General features: G+C 41.8%; 1 protein-coding gene across 3 annotated transcripts; it reads right to left on the bottom strand.

Moving 5' to 3' along the window:
- Positions 1-1575: 1575 nt before the first annotated feature.
- unc45b (unc-45 myosin chaperone B) lies at positions 1576-13128 on the bottom strand. Of its 3 annotated transcripts, none has more exons than XM_049579458.1 (20): positions 13023-13128; positions 11920-12081; positions 11788-11824; positions 11476-11651; positions 11138-11227; positions 10611-10778; positions 10232-10397; positions 8917-9087; positions 8622-8793; positions 8221-8521; positions 7620-7714; positions 7278-7419; positions 7055-7195; positions 6807-6934; positions 6426-6492; positions 6146-6259; positions 4958-5073; positions 4708-4825; positions 4461-4616; positions 1576-2137 (listed from the first exon to the last, which is right to left on the bottom strand). In XM_049579458.1, the coding sequence occupies exons 2-20, from the start codon at positions 12079-12081 to the stop codon at positions 1865-1867; spliced, it is 2793 nt and encodes a 930-aa protein (XP_049435415.1). In that variant the 5' UTR covers positions 13023-13128; the 3' UTR covers positions 1576-1864. The 3 variants fall into 3 exon arrangements, with proteins under 3 accessions (XP_049435415.1, XP_049435414.1, XP_049435412.1); XM_049579457.1 differs by lacking the exon at positions 13023-13128 and adding an exon at positions 12742-12886; XM_049579455.1 differs by lacking the exon at positions 13023-13128 and adding an exon at positions 12160-12308.
- Positions 13129-14116: the final 988 nt, after the last annotated feature.

Genomic DNA, 14116 nt, shown 5'->3' on the forward strand with positions numbered 1-14116 from the left:
AAAGTTAGCGAATGTGCACAACATATGAAATGGTTTTCCAAAGAGCTGTCTTTTTATCACAATCAAACATCTGTTATTACAGTTGGTTGGTCTAAGATATTTGAATGTAATGTAACTTAACAGACTGTGATCAAAGGGCAATCAAAGTTCTGGCAGTAAGTGTGTGTATGTCAAAGAAATAATGCAGCCCTATCACAGCAAGATGTTTCATTATCGCACTACTTTGTTCACTTATTTTACTTTGTTTCAATCTCTTTTGCATTTGGTTATACAAAATGCTGAGTACAAGGTCCACACGCACATCTGAACCACAAAAAAGGGCAGGTGCTGAGCCGAAAAAAAACATATAGCTAATGTAAAGAAGAAACAGCTCGCACACCGCAGGGCTCCAATGTTCAGTCCATTTATTCGCACCGTGTGCAGTAAATAGAAGTAACGTTTCGAACTGTTCTGGATTTACACTTTAGAGACTATGTCACCCAAGGGTATGAATGAAAAAATGGACATCCGTCCTTTCCTGTAACTTGTTCTATATTCTCTGTCAGTTGTTGCCTTGATATCTGTGTGTCTCCACTATGTACTGGTACCTCTTACTTTCTGGGACTTTAGTGTCCCATTTTGTAGGCTATCTATTGGGATGCAGCCTTAGTGTTATTTTAGGGCTTGATGACGGCACTTTTGCCCGATGGCTACCTGCACATTCCACTGAGTGCCGCTCCCCTCTGTATTTATTGTGTTGATACAGATGTTGCTGGGTGTCAACAGTATTATGTATTCACACTTAATCTTTGGTATACTTGCCTTGATATGAGTTTTCACTATTTGGTTGTTATATACTGCTGCTGGTATTGTGACTTTAATCATGTGTATGTGTTCTTGTGTACACACGCATCACAGTTAGTTTGTCTGTGTGGGTGTGTGCCCTTGTGCACGTGCATATGTTATCTGCTTAAATATTCTGTTTTTGACTACTGTCACAATATGAGTGTCAGGGCACTTTATTCATTATTTATTTAACACTTTACAGTCTTGTACTTTTTGTGGTTTATTATATATATATATATTATATATATATTTTTATTTTTTGCTTGCTTTATGTTCTTTTCCATGTAACCCTTGTAACCCACATCACATGTACTTAAGATGGCGTCACCCTGTGTATTTCAAGTCTGACGAAGAGCGTCTTGCTCGAAACGTTACTTCTATTTACTGCACACGGTGTGAATAAATGGACTGAACATTGGAGCCCTGCGGTGTGCGAGCTGTTTCTTCTTTACATGTTATACAAAATGCTGCAATGGCTTTTTATTGCACCACCTGCAAAGGAACATTTCCACCAAGTGCAAAGTCAAGTCAAAACTAAGCTGTGTTGTCATATGTCAGTTAAGGAAATGAATGTTACTTGTGTCCTGTGTGACTAAAAGGAAGGTAAAAAGAAAGGAGGGTGGGTCGGTGGGTAGGTTGCATGTATGCACAATTGACACAGAGAGGTATTATTTAAAGGTCAAAATGTTTTGGCTTCCAGTCCATTTTGTCATCTAACTGCACAAATGCCAAACAGTGGAAACAAACGTATTAACAGGTCAATCTGAAAACATTTATTCACAATTACAGTTCAGCACAAATATTAAATTTCTTCTCTTTAGAATATAGAAAAGATGCCTCCTAATCTGAAATCCCCAGTATATATACTTACTTGACTGTCCCAGCAGCAAACAGCCTCTATCAAAAACACTGATTTATAATGTGAGCAATCATCTTTAGAGATTTGGAGCCAGGTTGATTTGGAAAAACATTTAACAAAAAACAGTCTGTATTTAAAGAAAATGAAGAAGAATGTCCATGGGTGTTGTTTTTCTGCATTTTAAGAAGGGGTGGAGAACGGTTTGATGAGACCAAGATCCATAGCTTTGACCAGGCATGTGCGTGCCACATCGATGGGGTTCTGCCTCTTGGGATTGTCCTCCGCTTTGCCGATCACTGAGAGGATTTCCAGCAGCTCGCTCTCGATCAGCTTTTTGGCCAGCTCATTGTCGTCTGAGTTGAGCATGTTGTAGACAATCACAAGGCCACGATGTTGTATGTCAGGGTGGTGATGGAGGCACAATCTCTGCAGGATCTCGAGCCACTGGGTCGTCTGTTGGGAGACATATCGATCAGGGACACTGTTAAAATGTGTGAATGATGAGTCAAAAACATCACAAGCAGCTTTTCTAGCTTGGTAGTTTCGATATTGGATCATTGCAGCTCTAAACTGTGGAATCCATGAGTAAGTGAGTGAGTAGTGTTTGACTCAGACAGTGTTTATTTTGGTTTTAATGAGGATCTCCTTTAAATTCACACATGACCATCAGTTTAGACATAGGGAGGAAAACGTGTGGAAAAATTGTGGTATCAGTGGTTCTGTAGAAGCTTAGTCATGTAAAGAAAACATCCCCTGATAATGTAATGCTGATGTCAGTGAGTTTTCACTTGAAGATGACAAATTTATATTGTAGATTCTGCATTCATGGGCCCCTGGGTACCATTATGCAGAATCTCTACCGCCTCTCCTTCATAGTATAAGGGCAAGACACAGACTTTGTGGTGGTCTTGCGACACTCTGTAGTCGTTATGCATTTTCATGTGGTTTTGTGTTTCTTGGGACTCAGTTTGTGTCTTACTAAGGTCATTTTGAGTCTTTGTGGTGTTTTTGTGCTGGTTTTTGTAGTTATTTCATGTCTTTTTGCACTTCCTGTGCATCTCCTTTTGGTCATTTTAGGATTGTTTGTGGTCATTTTGAGTCTCTCCCTGGTTGGTATGTGTTGATCCTTTTGTTACAATGCAATGTTCTGCTGGGAGACCTTTGGTCGTGGCATTCATGTGGATGCCCAGTAGCGGATCCTGATATGGGCCGAATGGGCATTTGACTGCAGTGCTGTGCTGCGCTGCTGTGCGAGCAGCGTGTTACACACTGTCCATAACAATAACTATGTCAGGTAACAAACTTAGGTCTGGAAAATCTAGCCTGAGCCACGCTGTAGTGTGCTCACCTGTAAGTGTGCGCACATCTGTGTGTGTGTGTGTGTGTGTGTGTGTGTGTGTGTGCCATGGGGGGGTATCGCCCAGGGCGCCATTTAGGCTAGAACCTCCACTGTGGATGCCACTTGATGCCCTCCACCCAACAAAACACCACTGTGGGCAGTTTCTGCAATGTGGCATGGGGCATTTTCCTGCTGGGGGGCCACTGCCATGAGGAGCGATACTTGATATGCAGAGGTGTATGAGTGGATAGAGCGCATCAAGTGGCATCCTCATAAATTTCTGGACCAAAAGATCCCCAGGGGAGCATTGCATTGTAACAAGATGAATCAGTGTTACTCACTTCACCTGACAGTGGTTCTAATTTTTTGGCTGATCGGTGTATGTAAAGTGGTCCCTGTGAGCAAAAAGTTCAGGTGTCAGACTGCTCTGACTACTCTGTTTGCAACAGTTTTTCCTATATTCTGAGACAAGCTGATGCCAGCTTATGGTGGATTTCATTAAATGGTCATCTGCTCCAGGCACGCTACTGCAAGTGTTTACTGTACATTACATAGCCTACACTGCTACATGTCACTTCATATTAACATCTGTGAAACATAATCTTGGTTGCTGATGTTGATGTTGATGTTTCTCCCCAATCATATTCCTACTGGAACATGTTCAGTGGTGTTTAGCTTTTACTGGTGATTTTATTTAACAGAGAAAGTGCTGTTGTACTTCATAGTCATTTTACCAGCTGCAGTACAGAGACACCGAGATACAGAAGACCCGGAAATGCTGACCAATCAGAGCAGACTGGGCTTATTACGGAGGGGGGGCTGTAAGCTTGGTTTTTAAATTGCTATATTATCATTACAGCTGTGATTCAGCAGCACTGCAATGGCTTAATATTGCACTTACATGACATTAAGAGGAGACTTGTGAGGGACACATTAATTAAATTACAGAGAACCTATTATGCTCAGATTCATACTTTGTATTTTGGGTCTCTACTAGAACATGTTCACATGCTTTAATGTTCAAAATACTCTTTATTTTCCTCATACTCTCTGTGTTGGAACACCTGTTTTCAGCCTCTGTCTGAGACGCCCTGTTTTAACGCCTGTCTCTCAATCTTAGCTACAGTATCATAGGCCTCTGGTTAAACCAACTACACCACAGAGTGAGACAGAGCCACCACAAAAAAATGCAAGTATTACTAATTAATAATATGATGCCTTTTCAATCTTGTACACATGGGGCATGTTGCGCCTTGTGTCAACCAGGTTATTTGTTCCTGTGGATTCTGCCAAGTTGTGTACGTTGTCACTTCCTGAGGGAGGGCTAACCAGGAATTTTCTTGTCATTTTTCATAGTGGGATACACGTGCTTTCAAACCAGACTCTGATATGATACTGTAATTCATATTAAGTGCTACTGAATGCTGTTGTACATACCACCAGGGTCATTTTGGTGCAGAGCTTCTTCTGAGCAGCAGTGAGCATAGCAAGAGCTCCAGCTGCAGCAACCTGAAGGTTATCATCATCCTCGCCACATAGCAGTACCAGCAGCTTCAGCTTATCATTGCCATCCTCCAGATATCGCTCTTGGACCTAAGACACACATGTTTGGAAATGTGTTTTTTACACTGACTGTGTATTATCTGTCATTATGTGAGATTTTTCACTGCTTCTCTGGTCTCACCTCTTTACATGTAATAAGGTTGCACATGCATTCAGTGGCAGCCTGTCTGATCTGGTCATGTTCCTCAAACATGTAGTTCTCAATCTCTGGCAGGGCCTTCTCTTTCACAATCTTTACTCTGAAAAAAAAAGATGATGTTTCAGGTGAAAGCCCACAATAAGGAAAAATGTCAAAGCTGCAGGCTGCACTTGCAGGAAATGAGTTATTACTAAGAATCACAGAAATGGCAAGTAATGGTTAAAAATGTTACCTGAGTTTTTCACTAAAACCAGCCAAGTTGGTGAGGCCCCTCAGAGCTTCAAAGTTCTGTATCCCTTCTTTATCTGTGTGAAGGAGGCTAACCAAAGGTCGCACCACCTCGTACACCTGTCAGCCAGCAAAGACAGAGGATTGAATTTCAACAAGTCATTTGTTCAGCAGAGGTACACACTTACTGAAGTCAGAAACATTGCCTAATTCTGAAAGTGAGTGATAAACGGTGTAGGGGAAACAACATTTAAAGTATAGTTTACCAAGCTACTATCTACTTCACAATGAAAAGTAAGCTACATCTCAACTACTCAACAATTTTAGCTTGTCAAAGCAAAACTAGTTTTAAAAAATAGTTCAACATCCAAACTACATCACCGGAAATGATCATAATCTGAGTCAGAAATCTCACATTGTTTAACAGATGTACAACTACAGTGGCACTGAATGAAGTGTAAATGTGTGTTTGATTTCAGGACTAGGGCGGGCTAATGGACACCTCACACTGAGGATGCGTTTCAAGGAAAGGATAGGGAGCAATTGTTGGAGTAGTATCAGAGAAATGCTACACTTCTAGAGATATTTATAGTATTTGATCACAGACATCTTGGTTGCAAACCAAAGGTGATTTTAGTCAAATAGCAGATGATTGTCACGAAATGACAACTGTCAGCTGCAATGAGCTGTGGCATTGTGTCATACTGTATGGCAAAAATGTCATGAGAATACTATGAATATGTAGTTTTTAAATAACTTCACAAACTGCATGACCCAAAGTAGATAACTTCTGAAAAAGCTACTTAGATTTGAGTGTAGTTAAACTTCCACCCAACAACTGAAAGCTGTGGTTGAACTAACTGAACCACATGGAGATAACTATTCCCCCACACTGGTAACAAACAGACATCAGTAATGATAAAACCAATAATAGTGATATAAACCACCACCAGCAACAGCACCAATAACACAGAGAAACACTGAATAAATTGTCCATCATCTCCCAGAATATCCAGAGACAAAGGGAACATAAAGAAAGAAGGCATTGATGAGGGCAAGAGGAAAAGTGTGTAGGCTGGGAGATCAAAGAGAAGTGGTGCCTAAGTTATTTTCCATTCCCCTTCCCCTACTCTCATAGAAACAAGACTGTGACAGTAACAAACGAAACAACTGCTGTTGACTGCTGTCTTACCCTCTCACCAGGGAAGGCGATTTCTGGGTTGGAAGTAGCTGCAATCTTGGCAAGGGCGTGACATGCTTTTGTTTTCCCTGCGTCTGTCCCCTCCAGAGCGAGCGGAATCAAAGCCTGAGGGCAGTGCCAGATGTGAACAAACAACAAAAAGCAATCAATTTATCAAGTCATGTTTGACTAGTTTTACAGGAATTTGGTTCAGTTCTTCTTTTTATATGACTGTGACATGGTGCAGTGTCACAGTCTCACTTGTACATTGATTTACAAACCCATTACTCACCTTTCCCCCTCCTTGGGCTACGATAATACCACGATCTTTGGGATCTGCTGACAATGCCAAGAAAACCCTAAAGATAGAAAATAGAAAATAGATTCAACGGCCATAAATTTCTAAGCAATGTTGTAATTAAAGGTGGAACAAACAAAAAATCTGATGTATTTATTTGTATTCTTGTTTGCAGTCCCTCTTCTCTGTAAAGAAACATCGAGACATAAACCTAAAGGCATTCTTTGTGAGGTGTTGAAAATGCACTGCTTTGATATAGGCCTGTCAGGATGACGGATGACTAAATTTGAGTCAGCTCGGATGACGTCATGGGTTTGGGGGATTCCAGTGAATTGTGTAATGTGTTTGATGACAAATCAAAATATCCTCTCTCACCTTGAAAGCATCTCCTTGGTCTGGTTAGTCAGGATCAACGAATCTGCTTTTACCATTACTGCCAGAGCTGAAGTGACTCCAGCCTTTAGCAGCCTTTTCACTCTCTTCTCAATGAAGTCCTTCTTGTCCTGAGAAAGGAAAGTAATCAAAGTATGTACATGTACATAAACTGCTCTACCTATGTCAATTTTAACACTGTGATCTGTGGTCTAAAAGAACAGTTAAGTTTCCTTTCCCTCCTCTTTTACCTTGGGGTGTTGCTCAGGCACATGTTGCTTTGAGAACTTGGCGAGTTGAACCAACTCAGGCATGATTTCTTTCTTTTCGTAGCAGTTGGTGCAGTTAACCAGGGTGCAAGCTACCGCATATATGATTGTCTTATCCGTAGACTAAAAACACAGAGAGAGCAGAGAGGTTATCTCTAAATCTGTATCACACACACTGTATATTTCCTCTGGTCTATTGTCATACCTTGGCCAGTTCAAACATGGCTTTCAGTGCAGGCTCATCCTCAACCAAATCGTCTTTCACGTCAGCGTCATTAGTCAGATAAGCCAGACCCTCGATAGCCCACTTCCTTGTTTTGGTGTCAATCTGAGGGTTGCAGAGCCACCTAGAAGAGTAAAAAAGGGTTAGGGTTAGGAAGTGTGTTTAGTAATGATGTTAAGCGATAGGACTGCAAAGTACTCTAACAATTGCATACATTATACATATTGTAAGGAATTATATCAATTTTGCATGGGGTTTTCTATCTTCCATCATTTTTTTTCTGTCATGCACAGCCACTTTAAAATTCTATATATGAGTACTCACTTCCTGCACTGCTTGGCCAGCTTCTCTGTGGAGCCCTCAGCAAACTGTCTTAAACTGTAGTCATCACCTCCAGCTGAACCTAGTTTACAGAGACCCTGGAGAGGATATGGACATGGTCTGACATGGTCTGTCGGAGCTAAATCAAATGGATAATTCATAATTGAAATATTATCTGAAGCTGAATTTTTATACAAGTAATATTCATGTTGGTTAGCTAGTAGGCTACAGTGTGATGTGTAGTCCCATTTAGAGCACTGGTTATCCGGATTTTGTTGTATCTGGATCGGGCTGGGCCAGTCCAATGCTGTTCTGAAAAACCAGCCCAAAGGTAACATGGATTAGCTGGTCCTGGATAGCAAAACATGGGATTCGCAAATTCGGATCATTCTGTTCTGGATTAAACTTTTTGACCAGCTGGACCCAGAGCCTCTGTGCCCAGTGCAACAGCAGCTGCTCACTACGTTTTACTTACCTGCACTCTCTTGCATTGTTTTTAGTTCTAACTGTGATGTTTTCATAATGTGTGGCCAAAAATGATTGAATAATAAAGTTCTACATTTATCCAATTTTTTTTTTTTTTTTTTTTTTTTGGCATACTCACCACCAGTGCACGAATTTTAATCCTCTCATTCTTGGTCTTCTTGTAGATGTCCTTGAGCAGTGACACACCGTTGGTGATTATGAAGGACGCACGGCTCATCTTCGAGGAGGAATGGATCAGTGCCTCCACAGCAACCATCTGGTCCACCTCACGTTCAGAGCCACACAGTGCCACCATCATCTCCATTATGCCTTGACGTCCTATCAGAGCATTACCGACATCAAAGGGGCCCTGAAGCAGCCCTGAGATGGTGTTGACAGCATGAATGGTCTTGTCCATGTTGTTAGGGTCAATTTTGGATCTGTGGACAAGGAAAGAAAAAAGCATAAGAGACGGTGTAAAAGATGTTGGCTTGGACTTCATTTAGAATGGATAAATGATGAATTTTTTTATGGACGTACTTAATATATTCATCACAAATGTCCCTGAAGTTGTCTCTTTCGGGATCACATGAGAGGTCGTCATAGAGCCTGTTCAGGAGCACGCTGGCAATCAGCTGTGTGTTTTCTGTCAAGGGCAGCTGGTCTGGCAGTTCAGGAACCTGACCACACACCTTGAGGATCTTCTTCAGACCTGGCGAACAAACACATATATTTATATACTATCTTTCGAATACACTTTGTCAGGGTGTCTGGAGAGCAGCAATGGATGGTAGCTCAAACCAAGTAAGTGGCCCAATGCAGCTGCGTGGCTCACCGTGGTCAATGGTGAAGAGGGTCCTGGAGTTGTCTCTCTCTTTCCTGTCATTGCGAGGTACATTTTTGCTCAGGAGGTTCAGCGCCTGGTCTCTGCCATGACCAGATACCTTCTTGCTACTAACCATCTCCACCAGAGAGAGGAGAATGGTTTTCAGGTCTTTGGATGCATCTGCAGAATGGAAGATTATATTAAAAAATGTATGACTGAGTGAAAAAATACCTGTACTAACAGCAGCATAGCCACAGCCATGCTTTCTCTTTTACACTCTGTCTGTTATGTTATTGGGTTTAGTTGAAGGTTAAAGCTGGAGTAGGCAGAAATCTGGAAAAGGCAAAAAAAGAAAGAAACCTCCTCCTGCACCTCAAGCCCCTCCCACCAGACGACCATGGGCATATGCCTCACACAGTAACCCAGTTTCTCCAATACACTGAGGGTTTTTTTTCATCATAGAGTTGCACATAGCTCATTCGCTCAATTAGCTAACTTTAGCCACCCCACCATTTCTTCGCTTACTCCCTGCCCCTGCTGCCAGCAGCTTGGGATACAAACTTTTGCACATCAGCTGTACTGGCTCAGATTTGACTAGTGTGTACCCACCAGCGCCAGGTGTCGCAGTAGACTGGTGGCCAGCAGCAGCACTGGGTTTAACCTATTAGCTGATCCTGCAGGGAGTCAAGGCTGTGCCGCCCTCCAGAGATGGGGCCTGAGTAGTGCTGCTGTGGCCACTGATTGGGGGTCTGTCTCTAAAGGTGCTGCCAGCTCTTTATCTCAGTGAGGTGGTCTGTAGCAGCAGGGAGTAAGACGGGCTCAAGACTCTAGCTAATGTTAGCTGCCTACATAAACGTGGGCATAAAGCTGCAGCTGATATTGACCCATGTTTTACTTCATTTATATGTCTTTTAAAATCTCATTTTGATAAGTCCATCTTCCTTTTTGGGGGTTGCTTCGCAATTGTCTGCAGGATTCTGCACCACTGAATCAAGCTTTCACTGAAGGAACAAGCACCAAATACAATTGTCGTATAGCCAGTAGGAATGCTCTCTCTCTGAAATGACCTGTAATTGGCCAGTCACCCATCATAGCCTACATTTTTTTCTGAAGCCTGAAAACAGAGCGAAGAGGAGGTGCAGAAGTCAAGTGTTCTCTCAGTCCACTTTCATTACAATACGCATATTGTTTAATGTGGGGTTTTTGCCCAACAAAGCAAAATTAAACTGTCTGCTTCAGCTTTAAGAATTAAGCTCTGAATAAGTCTTTATAATAAAATCTACTTTTTGCTAAAGATATGGATGATTCATAAATTCTTTCTCACCCAAAACCAAGGCCTCTTCTTTTCCATATTCCCTTTTATCTCCACCAGTGAGGGAGTCGTTGATGCACTGGAAGAGGTTGCAGGTTGCCAGTGCGATCTCCTCATTGTCAACAGCCATGATGCTGCACATCTTGTCAATGCCCACCATGTGAATAATGGCCATGGTCTGTTTAGGGGTAGTGAAAAGAAACAAACACCAAGTGTATCGGGGGAATTAAATACAAATAATAATACACTTTGTTATGGAATCATATAGTAGTTTTACTTTTAAAGTTGGACAGTGTTTAAAAAAGTCGAAACAGTTGGCATCATCCCATGAAATCTTTTTTAAATGGAATTTTCACTCTCACTCGGCCTTTGACTCATTTTCCATGCTCACCCGAGCTTTGTGTCCTGTGCACATCCCTGACAAAGTACGAATAGCGGCCAGGATCATCTCTGGTTTGCCCGTCTCTATCATGTTGAGCAACAGAGGCACTCCGTTATTCTGGAAGATTCTCTCTGCTCCGGCGTCCTCTCTTGACAGCACAATCAGATTGTTGGCTGCCTAGACATAACAGAATGAGTATCAGAAGTGAAAGATTAGGAAGCTTTATTAATCCCATTAATTCCCAATTAACACCAAAGACAGTGTATTAACAGTGCACAGTTAATACAAATACACAATACAACAAATAGATAGCACCATAAAAAGACTAAAGACTTCCTGAGTCACTCCCTTAGTCACTAAATTTGACCTTTGTTCTCTTTGCTATAGTAACCACTGGGTCAGATTTCCTAATTAGAAAAACAAAAAAATGTAACGTCCTGCTGACCCTTTCGGCTTCCTCAGAAAGCCAACCACAACCACACACTTTCGCATACTGGCAAACAACAAAAAATGAAGGTCAAACAGGAAATACTCACTTTTTCCCTCTTTTCCTTTTCAGTTTCTTCATCGAGAAGAATGTCAAACATGTTCTGTACCCTGGAATCTGTGGAGAATGTTGTCTTGAGCTGTCGAGAATCAAAATGAAACTTTTATCGTCTCCTGATGGTAACATGTTCCAATAATATTGTATTTCAGTAAAAGTCCATCTGTCAACTTTCCTTTCAAAAGAAAAACATTTATTTCTAATGCCACAACAAAAGCTGCATTAAACTACTCTGGTTTTATACCAAAAAGCTGGACGCATTTATGCAAAGAGACTTTCTGTTTCGCCAACACATAGATATGTGGGCGTATTGTTCTGTGTAATGTTGACCTTGGCCTGGATTTCTGCTCCTAGCCTCCGGAGAGTCTCCAGGAAGGTCTTGTTCTTTGGTTCCAGGGTGGCACATCTCTGCACATCTTTGAAAGCCATGTCCAGTTTTCCTAACTTCTCCAGGGCTTGGCAACGCCGGTACAAGGCTTTAATATCTGCTGCGTCAACATCAATTGCTATGTCAAAGGGAAAAAAGAGTTAGAATGAGCTTGTGGCATTTGGTTGAAAGTTTGTGATTATTGGCTTTTGGTGCCATTGCTTGCTATTGTTTGGTTTGATTCTGTTTCAGGTGTTGGTTGGTTATTATTTTACCTTTAGATGCATCAGATGCTGCATTGGCATAGCTCTCCTGTGAGATAAACAGAAACAGTTAAGTGAGGAAATGTGCAATTATAATCTCTTTGGTATATGATTGTTTTTGTGCTGCTTTACCAAACTGCTTACCTTTTTCAGGTAGCATGCAGATCTGTTCCTGTAGATGACAGCAAGCACTTTTTTGTCCTTGCACCCCTTGATGGCATTAGAGTAGCACTCGATAGCTTTGTCGATATCTCCCGCCTGGAAGTGTTTGTTTCCCTCATCTTTTAACTGCATTGGGTCTCCCATCTGGTAGAAATAGGAATTAGTTATGACATGTTAAATCTAACATAACTTTGTTTTTATTCTTTTCATGTAAAATCCAACCTGATGAACAATTTGCGTCATCACTTCTTGTGTCTGTGAGCTGTAAGTGCCACTGGTGACGATCAAAAGTCTGTTTTATTATTTGACATTGTTTCCAGGAATCCCTTTTTACTCCCAGTGGCTCTGAAGCAAGCTCAACAGCTGCTGCACTGTGGAAAAAAATGTTTATGGCATGCATGACCACCAGTGAGCTGATACTATCAGACACAAGAAGTATGCCAACCAAAGCACATTCTATCTATTTCAATGCCATCAGACAGTCAGATATGAGTGCGGTATTTTAACTGCAATAAAGCCACCAAAGCTTCATCCTAAAATCAAACATTTCAGCCACATTAAGCGATATATTGATACAAACAAATATGTCAAATAAGCTAAAAATGAAAAGCAAATCTGCTGAACAGTTTTACACTTTCAAAGGTGAAAAGCATGCGAATAGGGGCACAGACGCAGTTCAAATGTATGGCATGTGCGCGTGTATAAAGTACAGGCCCTTATGTCACATCCATCCTGGAGAAGAGCAATCTGTCAGTATGCTAATATTTAAAACTATACTGTATCATTGTATATTTTTATTCTTACCATTGTTGGGAATCAGTGTCCTGCTGACCTGGGTTTCTCGTAGCAAATGGCCACGCACATGTTATCTCTAACTTTAAATGGCCTCCCCTCAGGCCTTATTTGGGCACGGTCTCGTCCCCCAGTTGGAGCCTTGCAACAAATGCCACTTTTCCAATGGACAGACACCATCTCTTATCATCTAGAGAACAGTCTATCCCCCTGCTTATCCTAAGCACCCTCTGCATACCTGAACGTCACTAACATTAAAACAACAACAGAACTCTGTGGAAGCTGTACAGTACCTTTAGGATTGTGTGATCCGTCTGTCGCTCTGCGTAGATGGTTCAGACCTCCAGTAACTAACGCTTGGTAAAAACTTTTTCTCTCTTATGTAACACCTTCCCCCACCAACACCTCATTTATATTTATGGTGGATCTCAATGAGGTGGGACAGACCCAAGGTGGAGCGTCCATCACACACGGGGGTTCACTGCACGCACACTGAAACCTCAAAGAACAACTTTGCACCAAAGGTCATTAGATACCATGATTAACTGTAATGCAACAAATATCCGTCCAGTGCTTTTGAATTATCCAAGACTGTATGAATAAACCTGTTTCCATCTAATGAAATCGGTGAGAGAGACCCCCTCAAACATGGTCTGCTCCTGATAAGGGTTATTTAGGGCACAGACAGCTGAGAACTCACTAGCAAATGCCTGATGCCAAAGTGGCGGGAGGGGGGGTTTAAAGGAGTTGTGTATTTGGGGGGGGGGTGTAACAGCTGCAGGACCGCAGAAGAGCCGTGTAGCTTCTGGAAAGAGAATGATCTAGAGCTCCATGAGCTGGGGTTAGGCATTTTGTTGTGATGGTTAGGGTAAAGGTCAGGGTAAGGCAATGCATTAAATCAGTAAGGGTGCTCATAAGTATACAAGTAGCCTATGTGTGCGGGTGTGTGCATGATGAAGACGTACCTTGTGCTGCAGCATTTGTCCTCAAATAAAATGTGTTGCGTCAAGTCTGTGTGCTCCAGTGTATGTTGGATCTAATCTCTAAAGCCTCTCCTGATACAAATGTGTGTGTGTGTGTGTGTGTGTGTGTGTGTGTGTGTGTGTGTGTGTGTGTGTGTGTGTGTGTGTGTGTGTGTGTGTGTGTGTGTGTGTGTGTGTGTGTTTCTGTTGTTTGCATACAGGGACAGGTTGCAGACCCACAGTGATAGTGGATGGGAATAAACACTGGAAAGCTGACAACAGAACTCAGTTTTAGTGTTTTTGGCTTGGTGTCAACACTCAGTGTCACAGTCAAGTGGTTTTAATCTCTAAACCGGCCATTATCTACTGTCATCTGGCTGTTAACTGATAGCCAGGTGACAGATGACTGATAAAATGTACTGATT

Source organism: Epinephelus fuscoguttatus, linkage group LG6, assembly GCF_011397635.1.
Source record: "Epinephelus fuscoguttatus linkage group LG6, E.fuscoguttatus.final_Chr_v1".
NCBI lineage: Eukaryota > Metazoa > Chordata > Actinopteri > Perciformes > Serranidae > Epinephelus > Epinephelus fuscoguttatus.